The sequence below is a fragment of the Amphiura filiformis genome, chromosome 1 (genome assembly GCF_039555335.1).
Source record: "Amphiura filiformis chromosome 1, Afil_fr2py, whole genome shotgun sequence".
Classification (NCBI taxonomy): Eukaryota; Metazoa; Echinodermata; class Ophiuroidea; order Amphilepidida; family Amphiuridae; genus Amphiura; species Amphiura filiformis.
This window is the reverse complement of record NC_092628.1, coordinates 76,166,624-76,188,485: the sequence shown is the minus strand read 5'-3', so window position 1 is coordinate 76,188,485 and position 21,862 is coordinate 76,166,624. Positions and strand designations below refer to the sequence as shown.

At 33.6% G+C, this 21,862-nt stretch overlaps 1 protein-coding gene across 1 annotated transcript in view; it reads left to right on the top strand.

The window, feature by feature from the left end:
• The window catches only part of LOC140153447 (uncharacterized), a 62,073-nt gene that overhangs the window by 701 nt on the left and 39,510 nt on the right, over positions 1-21,862 (top strand). Inside the window, exons 2-3 of the mRNA XM_072176207.1 lie at positions 18,319-18,731; positions 20,651-20,728. Of these exons, the coding sequence (XP_072032308.1) occupies positions 20,687-20,728 (42 nt within the window). The 5' untranslated portion in view covers positions 18,319-18,731; positions 20,651-20,686. The remainder of the gene's footprint in view (positions 1-18,318; positions 18,732-20,650; positions 20,729-21,862) is intronic.

Sequence of the window (21,862 nt, the reverse complement as noted above, 5' to 3'; positions counted from 1 at the left end):
GGTAGGTTAGTCTCGCACACACTGTATGTGTCTATACTGAACGTTAGGACCGACGCAAATTGGCTGTGGAGAGACTATCGTTTGATGGTGATCAATGACGTATTTTCACGTAACTTAATCAACCAGTCCTTCAACTGCTTACGCACGGTCATCGGGTTGCGCTTGTTCCGCCATGTTTATTGTTTTGAGATCGGGGCCTTGAGATTTAGGCTATTTTATTGGAACCAAAACAACAGCGGGAATCGTGTGTTAAATTGACATTGAAAAGAACAGGGGGGATCAGCGAAATTAACCTTTAGCGCACGCCAAGCAGTGAAATTTGTCATTTTCATTCGTGATCATTTTTGTCGGACACGGGGAGAGAGGCGGCTTCTTAAATCATCTTTATTCGCGAAATTCCAAATGATATTATGTTTCAAGAATTTGGTAAGAATCCTAGTTAAGTTTCTGATTCTTATATGAGTACAGTTTTACATGCATCGTCCAAATTTCAAAGAAATTTTTTTAAATGCCACAGCGGCGCAAAGTCTTAAGCGTGTAAATCACATTCACACACAAAATGGGAAAAACGAGTCTCAGTGGACGAACGGCGTCCATGAGACTCAGCGAGTCTAAACTATCACATAGTGCAATCCATGTTCCACCAAGTTGACACTCGATTTAGCTCAAAAGCAATTTGTGTGTAAATCAAGACCATCCAAAACAGCTTTCTTACAGTAAAGAATAGGAGGTCATCTGGGGTCACATACAGTAGTGTACATTGTACATGTGCCTGCTGTCACAATTTCACACACAAAATTTTGGTCAATTTCGTGACACTATTTTTGTCTGTAACTTCAAAAGTATATGCACTAGAAACATGATTGACCCCTTATTATTTAGGTAATTTGATTCTCTTTCAAATGAAAGAACTTTCAGCTAAAAATATTGAACTTCACAATTTTATGAACATACCTAACTAGGGCCAGAGGCACTTTATACATTGAAAAATTTGTTGAGCATGCTTGAACGATCCAGTATAAAAAATGAAATCGTTTCAATGCCTGATCATTTCAATGCCTGATCGAACCAATACAAATGTGTGTCACTATATTTTCTCGATCATGACATGAGACTGAGAGCTCAATAGGCACGTAATGACAATTGCGTCGGCGTACAACGCCTTCCACACACGCTTTGGGTAGCGCTGCATTTCCTGTGCGTGCACAATCGATCGCGCTATCGTGTCATTCCACTAAACTTGCGACATTACGCAGCGCACGCAGTACATTCATACTCTCATGATCGAGAAACTAACTAGTATTATTTTAGCTATAATAAACATGATAAAACCCACTTGTGAACAGTGTTCGAAATAAGCACTTATCCTCTTGTCCTCTTGTCCAAAAATCACTGGGGACAACCATATTGAGCTATGTACTTATCCCCTGGACAACCACTATATTTTACCTCCAAAAGTATGACACATTTTGGGGACAACCAAAATGTATTGAGGACAAGCAGAATTTATGCTTTAGTTATCCTCGGGATAACCTCCATATTTTCCTTATTTCGGACACTGCTTGTGAACACAGAATCGCCGGCGCCGGTCATTTCTAAAGATGCATTTATATAATTATACTCAATCGCTTTTGCAGAAACCTGAATCGCATGCATGATCAGTGTAGGCCTACTAAATCACCGTCGTATTACGTATTTGCATGATGAGCATGTGCATGATTCTCTGTTTTTCAAAAGTGACACGTAGGCCTATATTGACACCCTCTGTCGGTCTGCAACGTTCTCTAAAATTAGTAAATTACACACATATTAACTTGTGTATAGCTAAAATAATAAATTCTGGATCATGAGAGGATGTACCTTCTGCGTCAGCGTACTTTTCTTAGAATAACACGATCGGGCGACCTGCATGACCGAACCTTGACCTTGCCTAGCAACGACCGTGTGATTGGTCAATGCTCAAAAGCTGTGTTTGCGCTGTAAGCGCCGGTATTTGCGTAGTACGCTCAACGCAATAACTGTGCGTACCCAAGTTGGCTCTCATGATCGAGAATTAATTATTTTGCCTATAGTTAACGACAATGATTCAGTCTGATGATGAGTAACCCATGAGTATAAACACAGCTTTACACAATGACTAATTTACATAGGCACAAAAGACCATGTTCATGTACCGTTACTCAGCCAAACATGGCAGAGTAGGTCCCGGATGTTCCTATCTCCACAACGTTATACCTTTTCAACAAGGAAAGAGATACGAAAAGCGAACATATAATTATCAAAGACAGAGATAAAAAGATTTTATCGCATCTGACGTCATCTGTCAAACTCGAACATGGTTTTTCAAGTGTCGTGATGATGACTTGCTGAACGCGGCGGTATAACCGGGCGGGCGCCTTATTGTTAATTTTGCACCTTCAAACATCTCAAAAGTTAGGTCTTTGTAAGAGGAAACTTTCTTTCGCAAAGGTGCCAAGTCAACAATGCCTAGAAAAGCTGCTTTTTGCCTTGTAAAAGTACGTAATTTTTCGCCATTTGCTGCTATTCCTTTTCTCCGATCAGCACCAGATAAATCGGCCTTCCTTTTGCGCGCTATTAACCTGTGTAAACCAATCAAGGATCATAATTGACTGTGACATCAGACGCGATAAAATCTTTTTATCTCTGTCTTTGATAATACATGTAGTAGTGGTGGGTTATTTAATCCTACTGTTTCAAATTTCTTAGAGAACAGGCCTATTTGATGCAATATGATCTCCTGAGCATTTTGACACCATTTTCATCCAAATCGGTCAAAAAATGGGTTAATAATTGGTGCTGACCAAAACAAGTATTTGGACAGGGGGGATCTGTGGGGGGGGGGGAGGGGTCTAAAAATCAATATTTTTGACAATAATCATTATTATATGCCTAATTCTGTTAAAGTTGGTGCTGATAAAAATTGGAGTTGTTGATTTCTTAAGGGCTGGGGTATGAGCGTTTGGACAGTATTTATTTTGGGACATTAGAGCACATCAGACATATCGAATTGCATTCTGAATACTGAAGAATGTCATTCTGATATCAAATAATTTTGATTTTTGAAATTAGCAATTTAATACACATTTTATGGCAAATCATTAAAATTGATATTTTTGATATTTATCAGTACTTGAAGTAAACTTTATAAATCTGATGATTTATACTTAAAGTGTATGTAGGTGGGATGAAAAGCCGACAATCAATTGAAAATTTTGACCTTTAGTATAGAAGATATGGATTTTTTTTCCAAAAACCAAAAAAAATTAGGTCTTTTTGGGAAAAAAATCCATATCTTCAATATGAAAGGTAAAAATTTTCAATTGACCGTCGGCTTTTCCTCCTGCTACATACACTTTAAGAATATATCATAGATTTATATAATTTACTTCGAGGACTGTTATATATCAAAAATTTGAAAATATCAATTTTTTATAATTTGTCATAAAATTTGTATTATATTATGATTTTCAAAAAATGAAAATTATTTGATATCAGAAAGACATGCTTCGTATTCAGAATGCAATTTGATAGGTCTGAGGTGCTCTCATGTCCCATAAAAAATACTGTCGAAAAGCAATAAACGCTCATTTTAGATCCCTTAAAATGGCTGTTTTACGTCCAATATGGATGTGAGGGCGCTTTGCATAAAACATGCAAACGATCTTTCAAACGGAAATTTCAATGATGTATTTTTGAAGATAATCATAGTTAGTACATGCTCAAGAAATTTGAGCGGTTTACATTGTACGGTTTGATTTTGGCAGCCATTTGAATATTTCATAGAATGCTCCCATGTACGTTTTAATGTGGAAGGCTTCCTGAGAATACAAAAAATAGTACCACGGTTAAACGAAAAGCAATATAATGCCCAAATTTCTTGAGGATATGCCACATGTGATTATCTTCAAACTGGCATCATTAAAATTTCTTGTGAAAAGAACGTCTGTGTTTTATGCAAAGCGCCTCACATCCATTGGACGTAAACAGCCATTTTAAGAAAACGACAACTCCGACATGAAGTTGTACACACAATATTTTAGTACAAACACCTTTCCTTGAAATCAACACAATCAAGCCACTCACTTTCTGAAACTGTCGTCTGAAACTACAGAATTTCTCACATTCATAAAGCTTAACTCACATTCACTGACATTAATTTAGGTCCAAATTCTCTGAAAATGTTGACTTTGCATGTTGACAGGGAATGTTGTGATGCAAAGTGGCTGCTACGTATTCATGATCCCTGATTTGGCCAAATGCTTCACTAAGTAGGCCTATACAACTTACAAGTAAACATCGTGTCGGCCGAGTGTGAAGCTAGCTGAAGACCAGGCTACCATTTTCCCCTCAAACTGTTGGCAATAAATCTATTAAACGATCCCAAAATACATTTAAAACAATTTCTAAAAGTGATGATGATATTATAAAGGTATGATTTTTGCATTTTCCAATTATTTTTGAATTGTTTTTTGAGACAAAAACTTACTAGCAGAATAACCATTTTCACTTGTTTTTCAAAAAGTTATTTTAACCTTGTTTTTTACCCCATAATTTCCCTCTTTAATATCGAAGCCCTGCCCTCCTTCAAATACATTAAACCTCCACTCCAAAGTGTTTGGCAACTGTTTAACCTTGATACAAATGTAAACCTTGATGCAAAAGTGATATTTTATAGTCCTTATAATAGCGATAATTAGGTTTTCAGGCCATTCCATTTTAACACTTGCTGCATGCAGACTAGCAGCAGTATATCTTAAGTTGTATATTCATGTTTTTTTTTTAATTTCCTGAAAAATATGTGGAGTGTGACTCCACTATAAAAGCAAATCAGAACTGTTGAAATATTTATAAATTAACAAAACAAATTAATTGGTTTTGTATAACATGTCACATATGTGACCAAAAATATGCAATTGCTTTTACCATCAGAAAAGGTAATATTTATAAAAGGTAACTTTATATTTTATGTCAAAAGGTAGACTGAATACATGTACATGTATACACTCCATTCTAGCAAATGATCCTTTACAGTTTTTATCCCACCTCGTACGCTTGCGTACATTCTCGCCTGCGTCACAGAACTGATTGGCGAATGAGGTGCTGATGTATTGATGACATGTTTTAACTAGCCAATCAGAATCCGTCTTCATGATTTTAAGCCTCAAACTGCACCAAAACGAAAACTGTGAAGGAATTTTGAAATTTAGATAATAAATTTACCGGGGTAACATGTGTGACAAGTTTGGTAACATATGTGACTGTACAAACTGGCCCCCCTTGGAATTAGAGAATAAACTATAGGAATTTTTATTTTGACTATCCTCTACCACGTGATAGACGACAGGCAGGTCCAATATTTTGAGTAGTGGATGCCGGCACAATACGATAAAAATATTGGACATGCCTGTCGTCTATCATATTTTTTTTAAAGTTATTTTTTCCGGTTTTGTAGTATCCCTGGACCCCGGGGGGATCACTCACATAAATAGTCTGTACGCATACGTGACCAAAAAAACAAGGAAAAGGGGGTGTTTTTTTTAGGCAAGGCAAGTTACGCGAGTGACGCATTTAGGGTCTAAAAAACACTGATTTTCAAGAATAAGGCTAGTGTTCTGAAGCTGAACAACTTGTTTAGGGTACCTTTTCACATTTTTGGTAAATTACGAGTCAAAAAGGGTCAATTTTTTCATTTTTACTAGCCAAAAAACTCATTTGGGGGTAAATTTTATATTAAATTACCTTATTAAGGTCGGATCGTCGGCTATCGTGTCATGCACCGAATCCCCTCAAAATTTCCTTAATTGTGCCCTATCCGGTAATAAATATCTTCCCCAAATTACAGATCGGGGCATCATTTAAATCATTCTTAATCCGCAAAAAACGAAATGTTAATTTTCACTAACTTAGCCGTCTCATTGATATTGCGCAATCACAATAGTATCGTGTATGCATGAATAGAATAATAACATTGCGTAGCGTAGCCGTAGTTTCATTGAACATTTTTCTCAAATTTTTCTGGGAATTTTTTTTAATGCTATGAGTTGTACAGTAAGAATATATGAAATTATCAGTGCTTTCTAGTGAGCGACACAATTCACACACTCAATGTACAGCGGCTCTTGTCTTGTCATGTCACGAAGCTCAGCTGTGAACATTCCCTATACTCACACACACACACACTGCTTGTATAAAATACGGAGCTATTTGGCTCCCAATTTCCCTAATTTACGTGCGCACAATTAACTTACCAGTCAATTTGGTAAATATCCAATACCTCAAAGTCATAAATGAAGTGGAGATATGCATGTTTCTATAACTGACCCATTATTATTTGGTTTTACATGTCTGGTAATTTCATGATTTCGCCAGACCTGTCCCATTGATCGCTGTACAAACTATAACTAAAGGAGCCCATGCAGCGCCGGGCATCGCCTAAATTTTTTTTTCCAATTGCGATAACACGCATCATGAGAGTTCACGAAAAAAACCGGCAGCGAGCAAAATTTCGGCAATCTTAAAAGACTCCCCTGAAGACTCCCTGTTTTAGCGGAAAAAAGTTTTACAGAACTTTGAGGGCGTTATCTGAATAATGTTTTCCCACCTAGTGAAAGAATTAGACTTTGGTCAGAGACTTTTAAAGTAGCAGAGATTAATTGTTATAAATAGATCTTTCTTTATGAATGAAATTTGGTCACGCATGCGTACACTATCATACTTGAGTGCCCCCCCTAAAAAATGCTAGGATCATTCATGGTTGACCTAAAAAACAAACAAACTTGCATGATGTTTTGTGTTTTTAATATGAAAATTGATATTTTTTATTCATGTCATACTCTATTAATTTTAATTTTGATTTTGGGTACCCAGGCAGGGAATTTCCTGCCCAGGTAATAGGATTCTCGGGCGTGACTTGAATTCCCGGGAACTCACTCACACCCTTATCTTATACACATGTGATTTCTGCATTTTGAGCATGAAAGTGACTTGATTTTTTTATTCAAATGTTGACCTCCAAAATAGTCGTCAATAGTTGATTAGTTACAATTATTTGGTGCCGAAAAATGTTTTACCAAGTGGAAAAAAAATGGTGGCAAAAAGCTGCAAACCTTGACAATTTGACACAGATGTAGGTGGAATGCTGCCTCCAACTAGAATGCTATTTCAGTATGTGTGTCAGTGTAATGAGCCATGCATGCATAGAAATGACTTTGTATCATTTCAGTGAATTCATTTGTGAGTGCTCACAGAATTGTGGAAATTAGCACATGTTGTATTCTGTCATGTGTGAAAACAATGTGAGGCATTGATCCCAGGGGGATGGGGGGACCAAATTAACCTCATATTTGCCCATTTTAGGCCCAAAGTGCAAATTTTTGCACGCTTCACACGCTTTTATTAAACTTTTGCACCATATTTCATCAGTTTAGCTTCAAAATAGCAAAAATTTTCGCGCGCTTCGCGCCCATTTGTACCATAAACTTATTCTGTCGCCAAAAGGGGCTGGATTCACTATACCGGTACTTCAAGAATTTTTTCCAACCCCATCCCCCCCCAATGTCAAAAAGAAATCTACGCCACTGTGAGACAGGAATACTATATTACTAGTACTACAATATTAATAATTATCAGTGGCCTGGCAAAGTGTGTGTGTGGGGGTGTGCGCGCTATAGACCATTTGTCATGTGACGTCATTGCCTGGCAGTGTGCACAGATTATGTCAATTTCCATTGTTCTTTGCCCTACAGTGTGCGTACGCATCGTAGTTTGCTCAGGGCATGTGCATTTTAAATCGCCCACCACATTTCAAATAGTACAAGAAAGCCATTGAACAGTGAAGCGGTTTATTCAAGCATATCGATAGACCAGTCCCCCGCCTTGATAAACAATGATGTCATGTGGTTCGTGGCTCGTGGGGACGTTTGTGAATTGTGTACCATCCTTTTGGAAACCCTATTGTTGAAACATTTTTTTATGTCTTCAGAAAGAAAAAGAGTATAAAATATACTAATTTAAATGCAAATTTATGGTAATAAGTATGGAATTAATCTAAATACAGTATTAATATATTGCACTTTATTCTGTAAAATTTAATATAAAAATGTTGTTTTTAACCCTACTAACTGTCCAAATAAGTGAACCAAAATGACATAAAGCTATTACTTTAGATTAGGGGTCCACAAATAGCGGCGCGCTGTGGCTTCCCGAGTGGCGCACGGTGCCGTTTAGATTAAAAAAACAAAAAAACCAAAAAAAATAAATTAATAAATTCCCATGTTCTTCTTGTAAAGACAGGCTAAAACAGTACAAAATATTGCACCAAATGGCGTCATTTGCACCTCAAATTTCAAAAAATCAATAGCTTCACAGGGGGGACACCCCCCTCTGACTCCCCCTGGCGGTGCTAAAGCACCGCGATGGCAGCCATTGAGTGGCGCTTTTCAGTTTTTGTGCTGGGTTGCCATGTTGTGCTGGGTTGCCGTGGCAACCCAGCACTTATTGTTTGGGTTCTGTTTTCTGTTGTTTCTATTAGTAATTCATGAAGAAAACGGAAAGTTGTAAAAATATTGCAAAAAAATTATCAAAATGGTTATGACAAACATAAATACTAAAATTCACACAGCAGAACTTATTTCTGTTCTCCTCCCCAGTGATTTTGTCATTTTGAAACAACTGCTAATTAAAAACTTAAATTTGTGTCAGAATTCATTTCAATGAACCATTATTTTGTACTGAATGATATTTGCATGGGTGACTGAGGGATAAGATACATAAAGATAAAAAAAAAAACTTGAATCAATCAACAACTAAAACATTGACATCAAGAATGTTTTTGAACATTAAATGGATACATGGGATGTTAAGTGCAACTTTTCTTGTAAGCGTAATTTTTGGAAAGTTATTGTTTTTGACCCAAGAAAACTGATTTTGGAAATGGGAGACAAATGTTTCCTCTATTTCACAGGTATTTGAATTTTCAAATTAACAAAATGTGTGTCAAGTTATGTAAAAAATGTTTTGTGATTTTAAGGGGGTGGGGGAGTAATGTTTGAACCCTTTATAATGTCCATGGTAAGGTATATTTACTATATTATTATATAAAACTAATAACGAATAATGGTAAAAGAGCAACATTCAAACAATGTCTTAGCCTCAATCAAAAGGTTCTTATTTCTGATCCAATAAATTGCACTTACTGGGTACTTTTCGATAACCACTCAGTTATCTTTATCAACACTGAATGGTGATTGGATGACCAGTTCACAGTAGCAGTCTTCATTCAGTGTTGATAAAGATAACCGAGTGGTTATCGAAACGTACACAGTAAGTGCAATTTATTGGATCAGAAATAAGAACCTTTTGATTGACTTTACTCTACCGATCCTGATGAATTTGTTCAACAATGTCTTAGCCTGCACTCCAAAATGAAAGTTTTGCCCTTTCTTTTAATAACAATGACCAAATATTGGATATGTTTTACAACAGCCAGGTTTAAATAAAACGTTTAGAATCTTGAGTTTGCAAAATTGTTTTTTTTTCATTGTTTCCCTATAATTTAGTAATGTTGTGGTATTTTGGAATGGCATACATAGAGTGGGTGGTTGGAACCTCTCTCAAATCCAAGACTCACTGTTCTCTACACCAGTACATGTAGTTAACTGCTTTCACATGAAACCAGTCAATCCGCTATAATGCTCTGTTATTGAACTAGGCTTTGTAGTATTGTAGCATTGCCCTATTTGACCCATATTGAATCATTGCGAACTACCCCTGCAGCTATGGCATTTATGTTGTTACCTGGGGTTTTAATTGATAATGCAATTCAATTGTACATTGTATTATAAGACTGGTGCTATGTGTAGCACCAATTATAGCTGCCTTCTACATAAAAGTCAATGTGATACTCTCAAATATTATGATTTGTTCGTTAAGCTAAATGTTGATTCTGAATGTTCAAAAGGGACCTTTTTTTTTTTTGTTTCACCACCTTTCACTATTAGTAAGCAAGAAATTTCAATGACAACTAAACTAATTTTACTTGGTAAAATGCTTAATTTTGTTAGATTGTATCACAAATCTGTTGATGGTAACTACAATGCTACAAACTAGCAAACTTTTTATAAACAGAAAGAAAACCATGTTACTTATACCAGAAATAAAAGCAAATGCTGGTGTCAGGACAATGCTGCACAATTATGGGGAAAATTTCATCAAAATTGATCTGAGATATGATACCTGGAAAAATAGTTTTAAATATTGAATGCTTAATAAATTGATTAAATTTTGCATAATTTATAGCCACAAACAACTAATTATCTTGATGTAACAAATGTTTACTCACTTAGGAACAGCAAAGTTGGTTACGAGTTCCCCGTCACCCATCCAAACACACTTGCATTCATTATTGAGATTTAAATAAAAGAAATTTTGTTATTATTGTACCCATCACCCTCCAGTTTTCCAAATAGTTAAAATAGCAGAATATCTCTTTAACTTAAATCTCAATTGAGTCCAATTTTGTGACTTTTTACTTAGTTTGTTGAGTTTAACTCCTGTCATACATTCTCTAATTATCTTGAGAAGGGTGCATACTCACATAAATAAAGCGCACCTTAAGGGCTCTGGTATGAGCGTTTGGACAGCATTTTTTGTGGGACATGAGAGCACATCAGACATATTGAATTGCATTCTGAATACAAAGAATATCCTTTTGATAACAAATAATTTAGATTTTTGAAATTTTATGGCAAATTATTAAAATTTGATATTTTTAAAAATTTTGATACAGTCCCTGAAGTATGAATGATGTGTTCTTAAAGTGTACATGTATATAGCTAGAATGAAAAGCTGACCATCAATTGGAAAATTTGGACCTTTCATATTAAAGATATATACATTTTTTTTCACAAAAAGGCCTATTTTTGTGTGTGTTTTGGGAAACTTGAATCAATCAACAACTAAAACATTGACATCAAGAATGTTTTTGAACATTAAATGGATACATGGGATGTTAAGTGCAACTTTTCTTGTAAGCGTAATTTTTGGAAAGTTATTGTTTTTGACCCAAGAAAACTGATTTTGGAAATGGGAGACAAATGTTTCCTCTATTTCACAGGTATTTGAATTTTCAAATTAACAAAATGTGTGTCAAGTTATGTAAAAAATGTTTTGTGATTTTAAGGGGGTGGGGGAGTAATTTTTGAACCCTTTATAATGTCCATGGTAAGGTATATTTACTATATTATTATATAAAACTAATAACGAATAATGGTAAAAGAGCAACATTTAAACAATGTCTTAGCCTCAATCAAAAGGTTCTTATTTCTGATCCAATAAATTGCACTTACTGGGTACTTTTCGATAACCACTCAGTTATCTTTATCAACACTGAATGGTGATTGGATGACCAGTTCACAGTAGCAGTCTTCATTCAGTGTTGATAAAGATAACCGAGTGGTTATCGAAACGCGCACACAGTAAGTGCAATTTATTGGATCAGAAATAAGAACCTTTTGATTGACTTTACTCTACCGATCCTGATGAATTTGTTCAACAATGTCTTAGCCTGCACTCCAAAATGAAAGTTTTTGCCCCTTTCTTTTAATAACAATGACCAAATATTGGATATGTTTTACAACAGCCAGGTTTAAATAAAACGTTTAGAATCTTGAGTTTGCAAAATTGTTTTTTTTTTCATTGTTTCCCTATAATTTAGTAATGTTGTGGTATTTTGGAATGGCATACATAGAGTGGGTGGTTGGAACCTCTCTCAAATCCAAGACTCACTGTTCTCTACACCAGTACATGTAGTTAACTGCTTTCACATGAAACCAGTCAATCCGCTATAATGCTCTGTTATTGAACTAGGCTTTGTAGTATTGTAGCATTGCCCTATTTGACCCATATTGAATCATTGCGAACTACCCCTGCAGCTATGGCATTTATGTTGTTACCTGGGGTTTTAATTGATAATGCAATTCAATTGTACATTGTATTATAAGACTGGTGCTATGTGTAGCACCAATTATAGCTGCCTTCTACATAAAAGTCAATGTGATACTCTCAAATATTATGATTTGTTCGTTCGCTAAATGTTGATTCTGAATGTTCAAAAGGAACCTTTTTTTTTTGTTTCACCACCTTTCACTATTAGTAAGCAAGAAATTTCAATGACAACTAAACTAATTTTACTTGGTAAAATGCTTAATTTTGTTAGATTGTATCACAAATCTGTTGATGGTAACTACAATGCTACAAACTAGCAAACTTTTTATAAACAGAAAGAAAACCATGTTACTTATACCAGAAATAAAAGCAAATGCTGGTGTCAGGACAATGCTGCACAATTATGGGGAAAATTTCATCAAAATTGATCTGAGATATGATACCTGGAAAAATAGTTTTTAAATATTGAATGCTTAATAAATTGATTAAATTTTGCATAATTTATAGCCACAAACAACTAATTATCTTGATGTAACAAATGTTTACTCACTTAGGAACAGCAAAGTTGGTTACGAGTTCCCCGTCACCCATCCAAACACACTTGCATTCATTATTGAGATTTAAATAAAAGAAATTTTGTTATTATTGTACCCATCACCCTCCAGTTTTCCAAATAGTTAAAATAGCAGAATATCTCTTTAACTTAAATCTCAATTGAGTCCAATTTTGTGACTTTTTACTTAGTTTGTTGAGTTTAACTCCTGTCATACATTCTCTAATTATCTTGAGAAGGGTGCATACTCACATAAATAAAGCGCACCTTAAGGGCTCTGGTATGAGCGTTTGGACAGCATTTTTTGTGGGACATGAGAGCACATCAGACATATTGAATTGCATTCTGAATACAAAGAATATCCTTTTGATAACAAATAATTTAGATTTTTTGAAATTTTATGGCAAATTATTAAAATTTGATATTTTTAAAAATTTTGATACAGTCCCTGAAGTATGAATGATGTGTTCTTAAAGTGTACATGTATATAGCTAGAATGAAAAGCTGACCATCAATTGGAAAATTTGGACCTTTCATATTAAAGATATATACATTTTTTTCACAAAAAGGCCTATTTTTGTGTGTGTTTTGGGAAACAATCCAAATCTTCAATATGAAATGTCAACATTTTCAAAAATGCAAAATTATTTGATATCAGAATGTCTGATGTGCTCTCATGTCCAACAAAAATACTGTCCAAATGCTCATACCCCACCCCTTAAGTGTGACATACCTTATCATATTTCTGTAAATATGTCATGGGATATTGAAAATCAACTTGGCCACACCTTGAATTAGCCAGAGAGCAGCTTTTGCTTTCAGATTCTGTTTATGGATTCTATTTTTCATCAAATCAAGCAGAAACAGCATTCACCTAAATTTGATTGAAATTGCCTAATCTAGACAAGATTATTTGCCAATGTTTACCATAATACTTAATAATCATAATTGTTATCAGACAATGAACTACACAGAGCTACTGAGCTACTGATTTTAGGATTATGATATTTACAAGTTTATTTTGCCCCTAAGCGAGGTTTCGACCCCTAAATCTGTGATATGAAATCCCTGAATAGCGATAAAAAGGGTATAGAATTTGCCCCTCAGCCTTGCTGCATTGACTGACTCATTGAGAGAGTTATGATTGGAAGTAATATTGATTGTATGAAAATATAGATGCGAATTGCAGTGATTTGGGTGTTGAAATTATGTGTATCAAGTCTTAGCATACACCACACACCCCAAGCTTCATGTTTGTTTATTTGTTTGTTAGTGGTGTATCATGTCATGTGTACCTCATTGTGTGTGTGTGGGTTCTTCAGTATCCTATTGATATAATGCTATCTTCAGTAGATAGCAATTTGCACATGTCAATATCTTTCCCTCCCAGTTGGTGCCATATTTACATGTCTGTGGGCAGTGTGGGGGTGTGTTTGTGTAAGTTGAGTACTGGCACTCTTGAGAATACTCAAAAGTGTTTTAGAAGGTTTACAGCTCAGTATGTGGTATGGGATAAGGGAAACCCACCTCCCCTTGGCTGAAATGACCAAGTTGAAACCAAACAAATGCTGTATTGTGAATTTTCGATACACTATGGTCCATAGGCCTATTCCAAATTTGTGAGCACTTTGTGCTCTATTTAATCTCAGAAACTCATTTTGAGAAAAGTTATTGGAGCAATTTCTAATTTTCCTCACAAATTCACCCCACTGATACCCTCATGAGTACAAAAGAAATATTTTCTGCTAATTCAATGTTTTCATTTTTGGAATCAACTCTTCTTGTACTAATTCACCAATCACACCATCCTGACAACTTGATTGTTGAAGATGATGTAGTATTGTGTAAAACCTAATACAGAAGACCCATGGAAACAACAATAACAGTGTCAACAATTTAACAATAACCAATCTACAAACTAAATCCAAACAAGTCTAAAGTTACACTTGATTTGTAATGCTATATAACACTTACATTTTCAAAATGGAATGCATAATAATAAAGTTATTAATAAACAACAAGGTCAAGGGTGTTGTTATGACAAACATACAAACAAAAATTAATGAACCCAAGCAAAAAATATATTGAAAGCTAATCATTCTTATAGGTGGGATGTATATAGATGCTGCACATTCATTGTTGAACTTGTGAATGGTTATGTGGGACAGCAATGCGACCCACAAAACATTTCAAATTTTGTTGGTATTTTATAGCTGTAAAGTGTGGTAAATAAGCTTTAAAATGACACCAGTCTGTTTTTGTACCATGTTGTAATAGGTTCAGAGTTGTTTTATTATTGCATAAAATATTAAAAAGACAAAAAAAATAACGACTTCATCAAAACATATTTTCAAATATTTGTAGCAATGCCACTTTATTATATCACATTAAATTTGAGAAATGATTGGCTTTGTCTCTGTGGTGTTTTTTTATATCTTTTGAAGACAATTTTGTAAGAGGTCCTTAGAAATTATTGTAAATGTACAAATGTAGTTCTGAGTATCATTGCTGTGAATTTCTCCATTTTTAAAACAGCATTGTATGGGATTGAAAAGTGTTCTCATCATACCAAAAACATAAAAATGTGTCATTTTGTTTTTAAAAAGTACCATAAAAACTTGATAGTTAGCATATGTGCTTACTCTCGAGCACTTTTAAAATATGCAAATATGAAGTGCCACATCCACAAAAGTGTAAAGGATTTTGAGCAAATCATCAATACACATAGTTATATACGAAAAAGTAAACCTGCAAATTTGTGTCTCAACCCCATCATCTCAGGTGGTAAAGTGCTGAACTTTGGTACAATTTTGTGTTTTCAAAAGTAAGCACATGTATGCTAACTATCAGTATGTTTTGTAGGCATATTGGTCACAAAATATAAAGGTCTGTGGTCATCATCATCATCATCATCATCATCATCATCATCATCATCATCATCATCATCATCATCATCATCATCATCATAGTAATAGTATATATAGTAATAGTATAGTAATAATGATAATGATAAACAATCATTATCATAGTAATAATTGTGAGGGATGTCTAAATTGAAGTACATGTATACCACCACAATAGAACCATAAATGTTATAAGGCCCAAAAAAATAAAAGGTTTGTCTCAAAGCTCACGACTGGTTTGAAAACAAATGTGAAATGCATTTTTTTCCCCGACTTGTTATTTTTATGGTATTTTGAGAAAAAAGTCTCATTTTCCCGAAAAAAAAATAATTTTTTAAATAAAAAAAATTCTGCATTTCTTTTTTTTCAAATTGCACGATTTTACAAATGCGTGTGCAAGCTTTGAGACAAACCTTTTTATTCTTTGGCCTAAAATGCATTATTAAAAAATATATAATATAAAAAAACAATGTTATTAATGCATTATATCCAAAGAACACTGCGAAAATGTGACTGGCACAAACAGCATATGGTCACAGTTGAATTAATCTTGACTGTGGTATACCAAGTTTAAGACTAATTCAGCAGTTTTTGGTGATGTCTTCGGAAATACACTGATTTCTAATTTCAATATGTTAATGAGAAAAATAGGATCTCTCATTTGATATCAATTTATTACATGATCATGATGATTATCATTAATAAAAACACTGTAGACTGCCAATATTATGCTGATAAATGTCTGTAATTCCATATGGAATTAGTCACATTTACAAGAAACATTAACACATTCTTTTTGCATGAATGTTTGAAAGGGATGACATTTTATGTTACAGTATAAGTAAGTTTAAAAGAATTTGATTTTCCAAATATATCAGGCCACCTTCCTTTAATAAGAATTCTTTGAGGTATAAGTACCACAAAATTACAACATAACATTGTGAGAAAATGTACTTTTTGTTTGTAAAGTGGCCTTTGCACGTATTGTTAGATTTGGGTCATGATATTACAAATTTATATATTGTAGGTAGGACCATGGAGGTCCTACCTCCATGCTATTACTACAATGTATAGTTAAAAGATGTACAAAATACATTTATTCCAGTAGTTATTCATTTGTCATCATTTATCAAAAAGGGTTGATAAATTGATAATGCCAAAGTGGTCTTTATAATTATAGTGTAATTTTATTGATATCATTCTTAATCTGTCTGTCTGTTTGTCAGTTTGTATTGTATGCCTATTATACTTTGGTCCAGGTGTATCTTAATGACTCAACATGAAGACAAAGAATATTATACAGCACAAAATAAAAACATCAATAATAATAAACATGCATGCTTGGTTGCTTCAGAACCAAGCCTCAATAACAAAGACATATACAATCAAATTGTAAGCCAAACATTTCCTATCAATTTTGCATGAATATTATATGCTATTGATAGCTATTTATAGATTGTTTACCTGCTACACTATACAAGGACTTCATGATGGTAAATTACATTGTGTATAGGTAATGATTAATTTTTTAATTGCCGATATCGATTGAAACTATAATATGCATTTTAGTAACTAGAAAAATAAGTCTTCAACATCAGGCTAGTGCTATTTTCAAAAAAATCTCAATAATACAAATTACCCACGTTTTTATATCCCACCCAGTTTGGTTCTTTGTTAGTTTCCTGATTTTTTTTTCTTATTTTCTTTATTGTGAGCGATGAAAGAAATTTATTCTATTGAAAGTCAGTGCAGCATTGAACAGAAGGCCATTGATTCTATTGTATAGAATTGCACAATGGAACTGGATGAATAGCTATTGTGAACACAATTCATTGTTCAATTTCTCAATAATGCTTTGTATGGTTTCAATCCATTTGTTGATGGAAAGTCAGTTGGGGTGATGACTAACTGAGCTGGGTTAGTGCAAAGTTAGATTTAGGGATTTTCTATATACCCTTCAATCTTTCATAGTGCAAGTCAGGTTCAAGCTGATATTGACAGGGTGTTAGTTCTTCACACATTTAAAGGTTAATCATGAATGGTGATGAGAATGATAATGATGATTTATAATTATAGGTATTTTATTCTCAGATTATACTAAAGTTACCATTCTTTTCATTATTGTCATCATTCAGTGTCATCATCATCATCGTCATCATCATCAACATCATCATTATCATTACCATATATATCATATCATATCATATATCATATCATATATCATATGATATATCATATCATATATCATATCATATATCATATCATATATCATATATCATATCATATATCATATCATATATCATATCATATATCATATCATATATCATATCATATATCATATATCATATCATATATCATATCATATATCATATCATATATCATATCATATATCATATCATATATCATATCATATATCATATCATATATCATATCATATATCATATCATATATCATATCATATATCATATCATATATCATATCATATATCATATCATATATCATATCATATATCATATCATATATCATATCATATATCATATCATATATCATATATCATATCATATATCATATCATATATCATATCATATATCATATCATATATCATATCATATATCATATCATATATCATATATCATATCATCATATCATATCGTCACTCATCATCATCATCATCATTTTTCATCAACATTATTTATTTCATCCGCAATCTCATTATTGTTCATCATAAGTATTATCATGATTGATCACAGAAATTGTGGCAATGCTGAGTACCTCATTTCATCAAAATGTAATATCATTAATTGTGTAGTAATTGATTCCAATAAAAAAACATCAATTTGTTTAGAATCAAATTCAAAATATTTACCATTGCCTTTCTTTTTTTAAATTCATTTCTAGGTTAGCTACGTTATCACTCAGTGTGTACAAAGTGCATGCATGCCACAGCCGCATCAAACAATGACATTATGTGCAATCAACTGTAGAAAATGACAGACTGTCAAGTTATTGACTTGCCGTGGATTTACAAAATAGCTACTTAGGCATGATAGTGACAAGTAATTGGCAACCCAAGTAGGAGCATACAAGGCTGAGTGAATGAAGCAGACTACAGAATGGTAAAGGCATTGTACACTGATGAACAAAACTTAATGAAAAGCTGTAAACCATCGTATATCACCATCAACTAGCAACTGGCTACATGAAACCCTTCTAGATTTGCATCATTTTGTCTGGTTTTTACCAATTTCATCATCTTGTGCTCAACTGCTTTTAAGAGCATTTTACTGTGAGGAGGTTAAAGCAGATATTTGGTAAGTTACTATTAAAGTAAAGCCAGATAATATTAGCTAATTGTTTTGATATGTATGCGTGGTGTCATTTGAAGTTAATTGTAAATGATATAAAGTTACTCGTGCATCATGTTTATGGGTTTTTTTAGGACAGAGAACATCTGCCTTTGTATGTAGGAGCTAACTTTGATTAATCAGAATTTTTGACTGGATATATTTTCTTGTGGGGTTTTTAGTATTACTGTGAACCTACCCATGTAATGATGTATTTATGATTGATTGAATTTGATAATGAAGTCAATGAACGTGTAATAATAATATAGTTTTACTGGAGAGAAATTCATAAATAAAAGTTAAAACTATTTAAAAGGGCATTTCGTGATCCACAGCCTCATCCCCCCACTTTTCCCAAAAAAGTTGAGATTTTTATACCACTGGAACCCTCTGGCTACATAATGTTTATGTACCAAATATTTCTTGCAGATTAATTCGTTTAGCAAAAATATTGCCAAATTTTAATTTCGTTCTGGTATATACCAGAACGAAATTATAACAGTGGCCTATGGAGCAGTGTAATACACATACTCATGCATAACTCTCAAACACAAAATCGCAATCAACTGAAATTTTGGGAATAAGCTTTTTTCGTGGATATCTACTGAAAAATGTCATAAAAAGAGGATGCTAGGATCACGAAATCCTCCTTTAAGTACTGTAGACTGTAGTTAGGACTAATATATATTATAATTAATTATGGTGCTCATTTGTACTTCATTCTAACAAGTGGATGTGCATATCAAGCTTGCAGCACAGATGTTCAGTTTTAACTTGTTCATCTGATTTGAGGACATATGGCACAGTGAGTCAGGTATCAGGAAATCAATTGCGAACAAGTGTGCCAATTATTGAATTCTTTTAGAGAGATTCATTTTATTTAACTAACAAAAGCAGGCAAGCAGCCCTCATGTTTTAGACAAAAATATGTAATTTTGATAGCTTTTTCAGCAAAAATAGACATGTATTATTGTATATGACCTAGTTAAGGGCTCTGTAACACACCTTTGCACAGTACTTTTTTCTGGGACCTGAGAGCACATGATTTTTTTTTTGCAATTCGCGATGTAATACAAATTTTAAGGCAAATTGTTAAAAATTGAAATTTTTAACATTTAACAATCCTCAAAAAATTAAAATTATTTGATATCGGAAGGACATTCCTTATGCAGAATGCAATTTGGTGTGTCTGATGTGTTCTCAAGTCCCGCAAAAAATACTGCGCAAATGTGGGTGACAGAGCCCTTAATCACCTGGATTTTTTCATAAAGAGTACATGTAGGAGTGCATATAGCAAAATAGCATAGCACCGCCACCTGCAATATGTTTTTTTGCCCAATATTTTTGAGACATACTGATTTTTGCCTAATAAATGATGTAAGACAGAGTAAAAAAAAACATGTTTCTCGTCCGCGCCCTCCTCCTTTTTTGAAGATTTTTCAAATTTCTTTTTATTTTGTAAACTTTCAGTTATAACTTGTTGAAAAGATGTTTCAGAAGTTGAAACTTATTTTACGGCTTTGTAAATGCATAATACATTATTTCAGAAGAGTTTTGTGATCACTAGAGGGCTTACCTCTCAAAACAATAGAATAAAAGGGCCTCCTCCTTTTTCTCAGATATCAATCTGTATGTCGAATACCCAAAATATGGTGCCAAATACAGGTATTTAGCGTCATTTTCCAATAAAAAATAGAAAATAAAAAGCCCCTCATCCTCCTAATTTTCAAAAACCCGGACGAGAAACATATTTTTATTTTTACTTGGCCTAAAGTACAGAGGTCAAAATGGAATGTTGTTGACATTTGACTAACCCATCATATACTGTCATGAGTTTGTATGAACATTCCCGATTAATTGGAAAACAATTATCTTTTAATTTCTAGAATTGGAAATAAGAGGTGCTGTAGTAGTGAGGTACAATGGAAGGGACACGCTCACGAAAGCGACTCAATACAGCTATGGTAAGAACAAGTAATACACAGAGAAGATATCTTACACTTCCCATAATGCATTGCTTCCATTTCAATTTTCTGTACTGATTTACTATCCAGTGCAATATGAGTCAAAAGTGACCAAAGGTACCTCAATGAACAGAGCACATTTAGAGCTTGCAAATTTTGTTTATTTCATGACTGTCGACCCATGTTTTACATAGTAATACATGAAGTATCATTTGATGAACTGAGGTGATGTATCATATTGTAAAGGATTCTGGGAAGGGTAAGATATCTTCTGATGAGTAACACTTATTAAATTATTATTTCCATCTCTCACTTCATACAATGGGCTATTCCATTTAAAATCCATACTACCCCTGTGGAAGATTTAGCTAAAGTCTGCCACAAAGGGAGTATCAATTTTGAATAGAATAGACAAATTGGGTAACTTCCATTTGAAATACTTACTCCAGTTGTGGAAGATATAGATGTAAGGAATATGGGCTTCAAAATGATTAACTCTGACCAATTACATTTGAAAAACATACTCCCCCTGTGGAAGATATTTCCAAAATCTTCCACAGGGGAGAGTGGATTTTAACTGGAATTGCCCAATATAGCAGTTTAGTGATAAGTAACGAATAGGTGTACGCAGGATCGTGTTTGGCGGAAAACTTCTTGACTTTGTTTTTTATCATATTAGTTAAAGTAATAAAGACAGTTATTTGAAAGTTTATTTTTGGAAAGGAAATAACACAAGGAATTCAACTTTAACTTGTATTTTCCACCCAAATATTTTGAACCGCCATAAGTAGCTACACTAATAATAATTTAATAATATTTAATCAAGAAACAAAAATCTAGTTACTCATTTCATGGTTTTTTTTATTAGGTCCTTAAAAATTGCTTTGTGGCCAAAAAATTCATAACAAATTGAAAAAAAAGTGCAAATTTTGACCAATATCAGTCCATATTTTAAGAATATATGCAAAAATTAAAACGTTTCAACTTTGAGAAAGTACTAACTAGATTTTTGCATTTAAATCAATAATAAGTAATATTGAAAATGTTAAGTAGGTGTCATGGTTCAATAATTGTTTGTGATTTTCTCACTTGACCAGAAACACCATTGACATTTTTTAACATAAATGTGCTAAT